The sequence below is a fragment of the Tenrec ecaudatus genome, chromosome 1, assembly GCF_050624435.1.
Source record: "Tenrec ecaudatus isolate mTenEca1 chromosome 1, mTenEca1.hap1, whole genome shotgun sequence".
Classification (NCBI taxonomy): domain Eukaryota; kingdom Metazoa; phylum Chordata; class Mammalia; order Afrosoricida; family Tenrecidae; genus Tenrec; species Tenrec ecaudatus.
This window is the reverse complement of record NC_134530.1, coordinates 30,990,792-31,003,799: the sequence shown is the minus strand read 5'-3', so window position 1 is coordinate 31,003,799 and position 13,008 is coordinate 30,990,792. Positions and strand designations below refer to the sequence as shown.

At 51.9% G+C, this 13,008-nt stretch overlaps 1 protein-coding gene across 1 annotated transcript in view; it reads right to left on the bottom strand.

Moving 5' to 3' along the window:
- The window catches only part of CAMTA1 (calmodulin binding transcription activator 1), a 1,074,576-nt gene that overhangs the window by 702,838 nt on the left and 358,730 nt on the right, over positions 1-13,008 (bottom strand). The window contains exon 4 of the mRNA XM_075550584.1: positions 8,898-8,965. Coding sequence (XP_075406699.1) covers positions 8,898-8,965 — 68 coding nt within the window. The remainder of the gene's footprint in view (positions 1-8,897; positions 8,966-13,008) is intronic.

Sequence of the window (13,008 nt, the reverse complement as noted above, 5' to 3'; positions counted from 1 at the left end):
GGGGAACCAGGATGAAGCTGTGGGACAGAGGACCGTTGGTTTGACTTAAAAGTCGTGTAGGACGGCTTGACTGATTAAACTCCATGCGCCTGGGTCTTTGATAAAAATACAAAGAGCCGAAGAAAATTGGGCAGGAGCTAGAGGCAGCCGGGCATGTGTCTGACCCTGGGATAAGGAAGAGACCCGGGTGGCAATGTCTGCTCGCTTGCCCTGCTGGTACTGAGGGCTGACCTAGCGGGCCAGGCATGTGGTACCCACGGCTCACTTGTCCTCCAGTCACGAGCCGCAGGGGAGAGGGCCACCAATTTCAAGCTGCTGGGCCTGGGAACCCACAGACACACCTGGGACCCATCCTGGTCTGATGGCACCCCTACCCAGACAGCTTTCCTGTCCATGACTGGCAGTGGGTGGCACGGTGTCTGAGGCCCCTCCCCGTTGGGACACTCTGTGTTCTGCAGTTTAGGATAATGAACTCGAATCTGGGACAGATCCATTTCCATACAGAGACTAGGGATTACTCCTCCCCCCACCACCGTGGGGACACCACCAGCCGCTGTCTCAGGATCCGGGTCACAGCTAGCTCCACCCCAGATCTCAGGGATGTACCCAACCAAGCCTTGTGGCCTAAGGCCTGTGGCCCTGCCTGGGTGCTCTGGGGTGGCTGGGCCTCCCTAAAGCCCAGGCAGCCAGCCATGCCATCCTGGTAGACACCCCTCGTGCCACCATGTGGGCTCTTCGGTCAGTGACTTTACATAAATTGGGACTTGCCCCAGGACGTACGTGCTCTACACGTTAAACAGATGCTGAAGTGGATGGATCGGGATACATCGCTGCATTCATTTGAAAGCAGGTCCCGAGCAGGGCTTCACACAGAGGTCAGCACACGAAAGGGCGGCCCTTTCCCCTGGGGCACAGACTCCCTGGTATAATGGAGCCGAGACCCCTCTCACCAGCCCTGCCCCCCAACAACACTCCTACACTCACACATACACCCCTGCGGAATCACCACCCACCAGCCCTGCCCAGCTGGACACCAAGAACAAGCTGTAGAAGCAGCACCAGGGAGATTTTTTAATCATCTAAATGGAGTTTCCACATTATTTGCACAACTGCTTTCTGGTAAATCGGGCGGCCTCACCAGGAATGCTGTTGAGAGTTGCCGTCAAGGCTGCCTCGACTTGGGGTGACCTCATGTGTAATCGATGGAAATGCTTCCGGGCCCCGTGCCATCTTCCCGATGACTCCGCCGTCTGAGTACCGCCCTGTGGCAGCTCTGTTCTACAGAAGGTTTTTATGGGCTACATTTTGAAAGCCGATCGCCAGGCTTTTCTCCTTAGTCTGTCTTCATCAGGAGTGCCCATCCACCATGGGGGACCCTCTGGTTACCTGAGAGACCGGTGGCATAGCTCCCAGCCCCCATAGCAATATGCAAGCCACCACAGGACAACTGAAGGCCATCAGATGATGACAAGAACTTCCTTAGAAGGTCCTAGCATGGTCCCAAGAAGCAGACAACCCTGACGTGGCCACTAGATAGATCCAAGTGCCACCTCCAATGGGGCTGGGCAGGATCAGCGCCAACTGCATAGGGCCAGCTGGGGCTGATGAGTTAGCTTTCAAGGGAGAGGCTTCACTGATGCAATGCAGCCCTCTCCCTGCTCAGACCTGCTCCCAGGCAGAGGGCCCGCCAACTGCAAGGTCACGGGACCATCCGGAGTGCGCACAGGCCTGCCACTCTGCCGTGGATCCTCATCGCTCCATCGTCCCCTCATGGAAACTACGGCCCTCTCTGGGACCAACCTCTTAAGAGACCAAAAGTCATCAGGAGCCTGCCCTTGGGGACCTCACCATCCCAGTCGGGGACAAGACGTACGTGCTCAGGACAGCTCGATGGTCCAGCAGGTGACGGGGAGAAATGGAAGCTACTGAGACTGAACGTGAGGGAGGCTCACGGTGAGTGGGCGAGTTTGAGGAAGGCCTACAAGAGAGGTGTAATTCAAAGGGTGAGGGTGGCTGACATTTGAGGTAACGTCCATGACCTAGTGACTGTGAATGCAGGAGACAAGGAAGGTGTATTTGGAAAGCGATAAACCTGCTCCTATCAGTCGATTCCCGCTCTTCGTGACTCTATAGCACAGAGTAGAACTGCCACCAAGGGTTTCCAAAATATCATTTTTTATGGGCGTGCATTGTTCTCTTAAGTAGTGGCTGGTGGGATCGAACCACTGACCATTCGGTTAGCCACCCAAAACCCTAACCACCTCATGGCCAGAGTTCCTGAAGAACAGTAAGTAACCCCCAAATAGAGGCAGAGGTAACCTGGGTTCCCACCGATGTACCTCACCCACAGCCACCCGCTGTCTGCCAAGGGAGGGTTGTGTGTTGGTAGGATTCTGAACCGGCTTCAGTGGAGATGCCAGGCAGATGTGGACTAGAAAGAAAAGCCTATGATACTTATGATCGAGGTCCAAACACCAGCCAATAAAAGCCCTACTCATCCATAACCTACTCCCAACCAGCCAGGAGGACGGTGCCAGCCCAGGGAGCACGGCATTCTGCTGTGCATGAGGTCCCTGAGTCAGGGCCACTGACAGGGATAGTGAACACTTTGAAGTGGGCAGTCAGGAAAGGTAAGATGGAAAAGGTGGGAGGTTGAGGCAGACGACCTGGAATAGTGCACTACAGAATGTGGGGGCTTTACCCCATAGGAAATCGTTAAGGTTTTCAAACAGAACAACGTTTTAGTAAAAGGAATGTGTTGGGGGCTGGGGGGATCCAGATTAGAGCGGGGAGCATGGTTCGGAGCCATTTCAATGATCCGCGCACACTACAGGGAATACAGTCGGAAACTAGGGAATCGCCCACGGAGAACAAAAAAGATGCAAATTGCGTTCTGAAACACTGGCAGGATTGGTGACTAATCAGATCCAGGGGGACAAACAAGAAAGTCACAGAGGAGTGTGAGGCGTGAGCCCGGGCGTCTTTTAAAATGAGGTGGTTCTTCTGAGGACCGGGGAAACCAGAAGATGAAAGATGACAGGTATAAGCTAATACTATGCCATCCAGGTGCGCTTGCACTGAAAAAGCAACGGGAGACACGGGACCAGCGGGCAAATGGAATGCTTGAAGAGAGAGAATCAGACTTGGGGAATCGTCCACAGGGAGATAAGAAAGAACCTGTGGACCACCAGGAGAACATTTGAGCGGGGAGAACACGAAAGAGCAGAACACTGAACACCTGATGGGGGCCTGGCCACCAGTGGGGCAGAGGGAAAGGCCCGCAGATGAAGGAGTGGAGAAACAGGGAAGGATGGGGCCCGGTGAGCAGGGAGAAGGACGTGGTTGCTTGGGGGCCGACCTCACGTGCTAGAACGGAGAACCGCTCCATTGGGTTTTCTTGCTGGTAACCCTCCCCAGAGCCGGTCGCAAGGCCTTTCTGCGAACACCCTTCTGGCTGGACTCAAACTGGCGAGATTTGGTGGACTCTCTAACACTCTGCTCTCACCTTCTCCTTCCATCTGCCTGCATGGCTTCCTGCTTATTGACCAAGCAGCTTTGAGTGTTCATGAGGGGGAAGTTCTGTCACCAGACCTTTAGCGCTTCCATGCTAGCTATATAAATGTCATTAATTAATTAGATCATTAGTGTGCTTTCCCAGCCTCCTTCGAACTGGTTTAAGCAGGATTCCTGGGAAAGGGCTTCAGATCAATCTGGAGCGTGTTGGGTCCCCGGCTTCCAGGGAAGGTGACGCGTTTCCCAGGGGAGGAGAAAGAAATTCCTGGGGATTCCGAGTCTGGCAGCCCTCCTGCCTGCATTCTGCATGCTTCTGCTCCTGCCCTCTGAGGAAAGGCGGGGCCACTTCCACAGCGTGGGGTGCAGTTCTCCAGAACCACCTGTGGTTGGGGGCCATATCCAGGTCAGAAGAACAGCCCGGGAGGCCCACTCACCTAGCCTGGGCAGCTGTGCTCCCAGCAATGGGACAGTTTATGTGTGCAGTTGGCTTCAGGGCTTCCACTGGGTTCAGTTCTGTTCCACCCCCTTTGGAGAGCTTTTGTCTCCACGGCGAGTGCAGAGAATCAGAATCTCCATCGAAGGCTCTGGGAGCCCTCTGCCTATACTGATCTTACCTATGCATAATGCTCTGACAGAACCGGCGTTTTCCTCCCCACAGCACTAAGCACCTTCCTACCTGACTCCCATTCCTTCGACATTCTAGGTGCTGGGACACTCGGTGACCATGCCCACCTCAAAATGCTTCTCCAGGTGGTGCTGTCCTGAGACAAGAGGGTCACACAAACCTTGTAATAGGAGGGACATCACACATCAAGTGCTGGCTGTCCGCCAGGCCATTCACACTCTGAGACCCTGTGGGACCAGGAAGAACTGCCCCTGTGGGGCTTCTTGGCTGTTATCTTGACCAGAAGAAGCCCTGCTGGTGTCATGGGTTACGTACTGGGATGCTCACTCCAAGGTCCGCAGTTCGAAAGCACTAGCCGGTCCACAGGAGAAAGAGGAGGCTTTCACCATCTGAGAAACCCCCAGGGGCAGTTCCCTCCCATCCTGTAAGGCCTCTATGACTTGGAATCAGCTTGTTGGCCATGAGTTTGGTTTTTCAGAATCTTTACAGGAGCAGCTCTCAGCTTCACGGACCTGCTGGGTTGGTTAAAACTGCTGACCTTAAGGTTGGCAGCTCAGAGCTTAACCAGTGCGCCAGCGGGGCCCCTTGATAAGCACTCTCGAGAAAGATACAATGCAGAAAGATGAATGTGGTTTTAGACTGTCAGGGTCGGGAAAGCCTTGCCCAGGAAGCAACCCTGCACAAAGTCCAGCAGCCACAGAGGGAAGAATATTATTCCCGACAGAGGGAAACACTTCAATATCCAGATGCTAGATTTGTCGGGACGCGGGGAAGCCCCTGCCCTGGCTGCCAGCGGGCTGGGCGCTTCACAGCCGTATTGTGATAACGCTGAGCACACAACAAGTGCCAAATAAAGGCTTCCTGAAGGGTGATTTTTCAAACTGCCATTTCCAGAAGGGCCCGGCTGCTGAGGATACAATACCTGCTCTTTGAACGATCAGCGTTCTGCCCGGCGGCAATGCCGGCCACCCTGGAGGCCCCCAGCCCCGGGAGCCTCCGTGGGGCACATCTCATTACAGAGCAGGTGAGCCGGGCTCCCCGTAATTAGGCCAGTGTCTGAGCCAGGGCGCTATTTATAACCCCCAGCCATCAGCAAGCCACCCAGACGAGCCACGGGGGGCCCCTCCGCAGCCCTATACCAACATCTATATGCGAACTGATTACCACAATTAATTTAATAGGGATTCCACCACACAAACAATGTATCATTTTATTAGGAAACTCTATAAATGTCAGTGGTGCAATTCATTTTTATTAATTTTCTCAAATGAAATTAGCGGTGGCGGCGGCGGCCGCAAACAGAAGTGGTATTGCCCTTCCCATTCAGCAGCGTATTGGTGTCATTAATACCTTAATACCAGGAGGCCAGTTTGTATGAACTCAGCAGTTAACGGCACCAATTAATTTCAATACTTGAGGCGGGGAGGGGTTGGGGGACCCAAACTCAACTCAACAACTAATTCAGGAAGGTCCTTGAACTACCACAGCAACTTCTCCTCCCCCTGGGACAAGAGCTTGCAAGTGTAAACACTGGCATGGATCTTACCATACTAATAGGCACCCTCCTGCTTCCCTCCCACCGCAGCCCCAGCCCCGGCCTTCAGGACGGAAAGTCGCCCTTCCACAGTCTGTAGACAGCCTGGCTTCCTGAAGCCGGAGCCCTTTGCAGACGTTACTGCCCCCGTGCATGCACGCAGACCACAAACGGGACCTCACTGGACCCTCACCATGACTCTCTGGGGACAGGGGCAACACCAACTCCAGGTGCACATAAAGAAACGAAAGGGGGCTTTACCCATCGGTCAGTGCGTCACGTTGCTGGTGTGCCGGAAGCTGTACCAGCAGGGCCATCCACCGTGGACAGTGCTCACGGGAGCTTCTAGGCTGGGATGGACTAGGAAGACTTCCAGAAATCGGCTTTGAAAAGGAGCCGGTGAGAACCCAGTGGGCCAACAGAGCACTGTGTTGGGAGATGAGCCTCAGGGTGGGAGGCTGGGTAGATACTCACAAACACAGGGCTCTCACTGTGCCCTTCAGCGGAAGACGGGCTTCAACAAGTTCATGGGAAATGGACTGAAAAGAGAGGGGTGTTCTCCCACGAGCTTTTGGAAGCCTGTCTGGTATGAATGAGCCTAAAGATGGCAGAGCACCTGGGCGACATTCAGTTATGTCATGCATCAGCTCCCGAGTGCCACGCCCACTCCAGGACAGCTACAACACCAAATGGTCTGCTTCAAGTCACAAAGCTACTGAGTGACGAGCCATGGCTCCAACTCACACCCGTCCACCTTCCTTCTCTTCTGCCATCAGGCCCCTGGCCACCTCATGGTGAGCCATCACCTGGCCCTGTCATGATATATCCAAAAGTCAAGCATGGCCACGAGGGACATTCACTTCTCAACTGACACGCAAATTCCTAAAGCTGAACCATGAGGTCAATTCCTCCCCTTGAGAAGTTCTCCTGTTCGCTTCTCAGAGCCATTCTGGTGGCGGCAGGGAGCATGACACGTGTCCGCCCTTACAGAGAGCAAGGGTCTGACCCTGGTCACATGGGTGTGAGGATCACTCTGCCAACAGAGATTCCGTCCGGGGAGTGTTTCACCCAGAATGGGAGGGCATATGCAGAGTCTGGAGTTCTGCTTGAGATGGGAGCCACCCTTGGGAGCCAGGAAGCAGCGACAAAGCAGAAATCAGATGAGCCCCTTCTCCCCACGGAAACTACAGCCGCAGCACTGTTCTCATGAGGCCCCAGTCCAGCAGCTTCGCCTCATCTTTGAGCCTGTTGAAAATAACGCATCCCAGGGCCCCACCCCAGACATACTGAATCCCAAACACTAGGAGCAGGGTCCCAGCAACCCATTGGAATCCACCAGGGAATGTTGACGCTCCCAGTGACCAAGTAAAGGATGGTCTTGGGGAAAAGAGCCAGGTGCCAGGCTTTCTGTGGTGGATGATTGGGTTGTAGTCACCAAATAGGAGATTAGATCACCATTTACTCCCAAACCCCCTCCCTCCCACTCTATGGAAAAGTGTTCCTCTCAGCCCCAATCCATTTGGGAGCGCTCATGGGCCTTGGTGTGGCCAATGAATATTAGCAGGTGTGGCAAACGATGCAAGCAGGATTGCTTTGAATTTGTAAGCCCCCCTCCCTCCTCCATGGGGGACCAGGTGTGGCTCCTTCAGTCTTGGTCCTAGAACAAAAACGACATGCCCAGTAGGCCTGAATCCAACCAAAAGGCACAACCAACCCACATACTCATGAGCAGGAAAGAAAAGTTGCTACAAGTCACTACGTTTGGGGGACTATTTGTTACATAGCATGATCACAGTCAAAGCTGACGGGTACAGATCATTTTATGTTATCGCAAAGGAAAGGATGGCCCCAGGAGACTGAGGAATGAAGGATTCTCTCCTGTGTCTCAGGCTGAAAAGCAAACAAGTCAGAACCAACCAATAACCCTACCTGGGTGTCTCAAACTAAGGGGAAGAAGGACCCTCTTTTACTGAGAGGAAAAAAAGAGGGTAAGGGATCTCATTCATGAATCTCCCTCAATAGTGTCCAACTAAGATAGGCTTTATTTTTCCTCAAAGGAATGCTAACCAGTCAAAACCTTTACCGTGTGACATTTAAAGTACCTTCTAGAATGAATAAACATCTTAACGGGCAAGACCCTCTTTCTTCAGGGCCCAGAAAGGATGAACAGGTCAAGGTGATAGACAAGGCATCCCAGGACATACCTCTACCCATTTCCTGAGCTCTGCGTAACAAACCCTCCCACTTTGGAGCTTCTGACCAAAGTGAAACATATGGGGCCTTTAGCTTTTTCCGTTCAAACCCACAGACCGAGCACACACTGAGTGGCACTCAGCGTGAACACCTTCCAAACTGATAAGCACTTGACCCTAAGTCACAGCTCTTGGAAGAGGGTGTCTTCATGGCTCCAGAATGTGATGCGGATACGGTGGGGAAGCTCCTGTCCTGAGAGTCCGCATCAGCTTGATGGCCACCCAGTTTGGAGAAGAAGGTAACATCCCCAAACAAAAACTTAAGAGTTTGGGGGTGGAAAAATGAGGCTGCCCTTTAAAATAAGCCCTAAATCCCAACATCATGATTCTTTGCTAGATAGTAGCAGCAATTATGCTGGCAGAACACAGGTCAGCTAGATTTTAGCAAATTTCCTCTATCCCCAAGCGATAGGAAAGTAGCCAGTTGTTTGTGGTCATCTGTAGGTTCAAGGATGCTTTGGACACAATGAACTGGATGCTCACCCACTGTTTGTAATTGGAGGGGGGGGGCGCGATCATCTTACCAGCCATCAAGAATAGCTTGATCTTCTGTTTGAAAAACACATTCGGGTTCAAGTGTTCAGTTAGCTAATTTCCCTTCAAAAACCCCACCCCATTTCTAGAAAACACTGATAGTAGAGTAAGCACTTTCCCAAGGTCAACACTCAATGACCTTCCTGCCTGCCACAGCTCCCAAGCACCTGGCTGAAGGATTTGCTGTGAGACCATGCAGCTAAGAAAGTTCCATCGAGTTCACCCACCAGGGAAAACCAGCACGGTGGCCGTGGCACTGCCTTGAACCCGGCGGACCACGTTCACCACCACAGCCTGCGGTCAGTTCGCCAGGCCTGTGTCACAAGCTCTCAAGCACCACATGGCATTTTCACCGTGTTGCCCATGCATCGACCGGCCAGATCAGGCCATCAACGGGAACCAATCACCAGGGCAGTTCAAATGTGAAAAACGGCATTACCTTGTCTTAGGGGAGGTGGTTAGCCATTCTTCGTGTTTCTCAAATGTTATTAAATAAGCTGCAATTTCCTGAAACAGAAGAATAAAAAGATAATAGCAACAATTAGCTCACATTGGACCCAGAGAGGCAAGAGCATTTTCTGCTGTTTCCTTCACGAGGCTGGCGCCCCGGCTCTGCTGACAAACACTTGACTCGGGTGGACGCTTGTGTCTAGGCTGGTTCTTTGAGAGTGTTTTTTATGTTGTTTTTTTTATTAAGCGTCCTTTCTATTCAACCTGCCATCCAACAAGAATCAATGGCTTGGGTTTCATATAAGAAATCTGTGGCAGAGACACACACACACACACACACACATACATACACACAAATAATATTTCTCTGTGGGAGGAGAACATCAGACCCTGTCTCAGGCATGGAGTGTCATTAACGCAAGGGAGGGGACACCACGTGACCACAACAGGTCCCCACTCAGGCAAGGCCATCATTGGAAAGTTGGGTCCGCCGTCTTCTGTCACTGGACGGATCTTCCATCACTGTCACAAGAGCCGCTGCAGTCTCGCAGCTGGATTTCCAACCCCCAGAGCCAAATCACAGCAAGATTAAACAGAAAAGATAAAGCCATATTCCAAAGAGGGAGAGAGACTGAGAAATAAGTTAACCTTTCCCACTCCTGATGACTGATATTATTGAGCAGCTCTCCCATAAGAAGAACCGTGTCAGCAGAGTTTAAGGCAAAGATGGAGGAAAGGTGGGCACCTGAAGGTAAATTAAATATTTATAAACACAACAACATCACTGTGGATAGAATTACTGATTTATTAATAATTTCCATAAAAAGCCAGTGGGTGACATCAACATAAGTCATTGCTTCAGCTCTGAGGCATGATATGGTTCATTACTTCTAGCTCCAAGCGGATCTGCTAACATGAAATTGGCAGGGATTGTAAGTTAAATTAAGGCTCGGCTAGTACATGTGTCCCTTGCTCTTGGTGATGGAGCAACATGGAGCTGCTGCCCTTGACTATGAAGAACAAGCCGAGACAGGCCTCCATCTGACTCTCTCCACGACCAGGTTCCTAGAATAGGATCGCTCCAGCACGCGCAGCCCTGCCCCGCTGAAGACCGCTGATGGGGTTGGCATCCTGGAGTTGGCACCCGTGTCCCGATACTAAACTCGACCTCAATGCAAAGGAAGAGACGACCACCCAACAGAGCAAAGAGAGCAGGTTACAGTAAGAAATGCCACCCATACCGTGGAGTAGGGAAGGCCCCTGGGCGCAGATGGAGATGGGTCCTCTCCTAACCATGGAAACTGGCCCCTACCACGAGGTCACCAGGGACTGGTAACTAATACAGCCTAAGTCACCTCCTTCTAGTAGCCTGTTCCGTCCATCAAGAGCCTGGACAGCAGAAAGGGCCCACACAAAGTTGCCTGCTGTTAGGTTCCTGTTATTGGCTGCCAAGAATGAAACGATGAACTGAACCACTGCTCAGTCAGCACATGGCTCCCTCCCATCCCTGGGCCTCTTGCTATCTCCTAGTTCCACTCCTGAGAGAATTCCTTCCCTGGGCTTGGCCACCCAAAGGTCCAACAGGTCTCCTTTTTTGTCGTTTAAATTTTGGTGAATATACATACATTGCCATACACTACAGCCACAACCTCATTGACACGAATTACATTCTCCAAGCTGTGCGTTCTTCCCAGCCCTCTCCCAGTTGTTCCACCACCATTGACTGGTCTCACTGCCTCCCAAACTCCAACCCTAATCTCCCTTTAAGGGAGGAGGAAACTGCAGCCGAGAGGAGAAATGGGTCTGCTCACAGTGGTGTGTTTGTAATGAAGCCAGGGCCCGGGGCTTCGAATACAGGACACGCATGTCTCTGGCTGCCTCTCACACTCAGTAGCACAGAAGACACAGAATGCTGAAGCAAGAACTCAGAGTGGACATCCAGAGGGTCGTGACACTGAGAAAAAGAAATTGGCAGTCCTTATATGCACACAGTGAGAAAGAGAGAGAGAGAGAGAGCCAAGTTCGCAACCCTAGGCTTCTCCAGTGCCCTGGCTCTTCACCCCTCTCTTCCTGGATTCTAAATACGGCCTCAGTGCTGAGAAGGACAACGTGGCTGCCAAGATGAAGGAATTCACTGCAGGCTCCAAAGCAAAGACTGTCCAGCTTGCAGTTTTTAAATGTTTCGTTTGTCCTTTGGACGTTCAAAAAGAAAAAGTGCCACCCAGGCACAATGTGTGTGTGTGGCAGGGGCTCAGAGGATGGGCTGCAGTTGGATGGGCTACAGACTGATCACTCATAGGCTGCTTGGCATCAGGCCGCATCCTGCAGACCAGGAAAGCAGGTGAGCCCGCCCAGGCATTAGCCAGGCCAGATCGGGAAGGGCCAGTGGGCAACGTAGCGCCTTCACTCAACCCTGCAGACCCCTTGCGTGCTGTGAACTAGGCTTGTCCACCCACAGAGGTAGGGGGACACTCAGCCTCCACTTGCTGGTCAGGCTGGGCCTGTCTGCCTGGATCAATGTACTCTGTTCATAGCTAATCTTGGGGGTGAGTCAGCTGTGGGCCAGCCGTGTCCAAAGGTTACCACCAAGGCCATGCCCTCATGCTGGTAGATAAGAGGGCTTCTTTTGACCCTGCCCACCTCATCACATGGGCTCTATCTAGCTCTGCCCACCTCGCAGGCATCGCTGGGCCTCAGGAGCCTTCTCAGCAAGGGCCACCTGTTACAGATTGAATTGTGTCCCATCGGAATCTTACTCTCTGCACGCCCCTCCCTAACCCCTTCTTGGTATGTAATCCCATTTCAGAACAGGGTTTTCCTGGGTCTGTTGATGGGGCCACATCACTGTGGGGTGTGTCTTAAATGGCAGCACTCCTGAGGAACTAACTCGTGTCTTTTAAGAGCCCTGGTAACACAGGGGTTAATGACTTCGTGACTAACCCAAAGGTCAGCCGTTCGAATTTGCAAGCCACTCCAGAAAGAGGTGGCGGTCTGTGTGGTAGTTACAGAATCTGGTGTCAATTTGAGAGGATTATGACTGAAGGGGTGGAGTCTGGCCTGTCAATCAAGGTATAACCAATGAGGCCTCTGTTTGGGCATGGCCTTCTCCTGAGAATTCTGGGAACTCCTGTATTTTCCTCCTCGGAGGCAGGAGATACTTCTCTCCCTCTGCTCACTCCCTTGGAGACGCTCTACTGACTAGACACATGTCACTACGCTGATAGACCCCGGCCCCTGGGAACTGGAGAAGCCACATGGACCTAACCTGATGCAACCAGACCTCTGGAGCCAGAAAAGTCACGTGGAGACCCCTGCCAGTGCTGAGATGCTTACAACGCCACTGGATCCACAAGACTTCCAACCCACTGGTCTGTGATCATCCTGTATTCAGTGTCATTGCATGTGTTTCGTGAGGCTGAAGAAGACTTTATAGATTGGTATCAGACAGATGGGCTAATATCAGACTGACAGACTTGATCTGGACTGGGCTGGGACATTTTCTCAATATTCAATTGTTCTTGTCTATAAACCTCTTTGTTATATACATATGAGTGTCTATGAATCTGTTTCTCTAGTCTACCAGGACTAACACAGCCTGCTTCCTTAACCTTGGAGCCCGGGAGACCCAGTGGGGTAATCCTACTCTGTCCTAATGGGTAGCCGTGAGGCAGAATAGACTCAATGACAATGGGTTTGGATTCTCTGCTGTGGGTTTTTATTGGTGTAAGATGACACAGAGACCAATGAAACAGGCACAAGTACAATTAGGGAGGGCCACGGAATATAGGGATGATCAAGGACCACAGGGATTGCCAAGAAACATGGGGATCGCCAAGGAATGTAGGGTTTACCAAGGAGCCTCAGGACGACAAGAGGTGAAAAAGAGAAAGAAGGGGCTTCCCCTAAAGCCACCGCCTGAATTCAGACCTCCAACCTCCTAAACTGTGAGGAAATAAAGTTCTGGTTTGGGGGGAGGGCAGGATAGGGGGTCGTGGAGTTTTTTCCTTTAAATCATTTTATTGGGGGCTCATACAATTCTTATCACAATCCAAATATACATCCATTGTGTCAAGCACATTTGCACATTTGTTGCCATCATC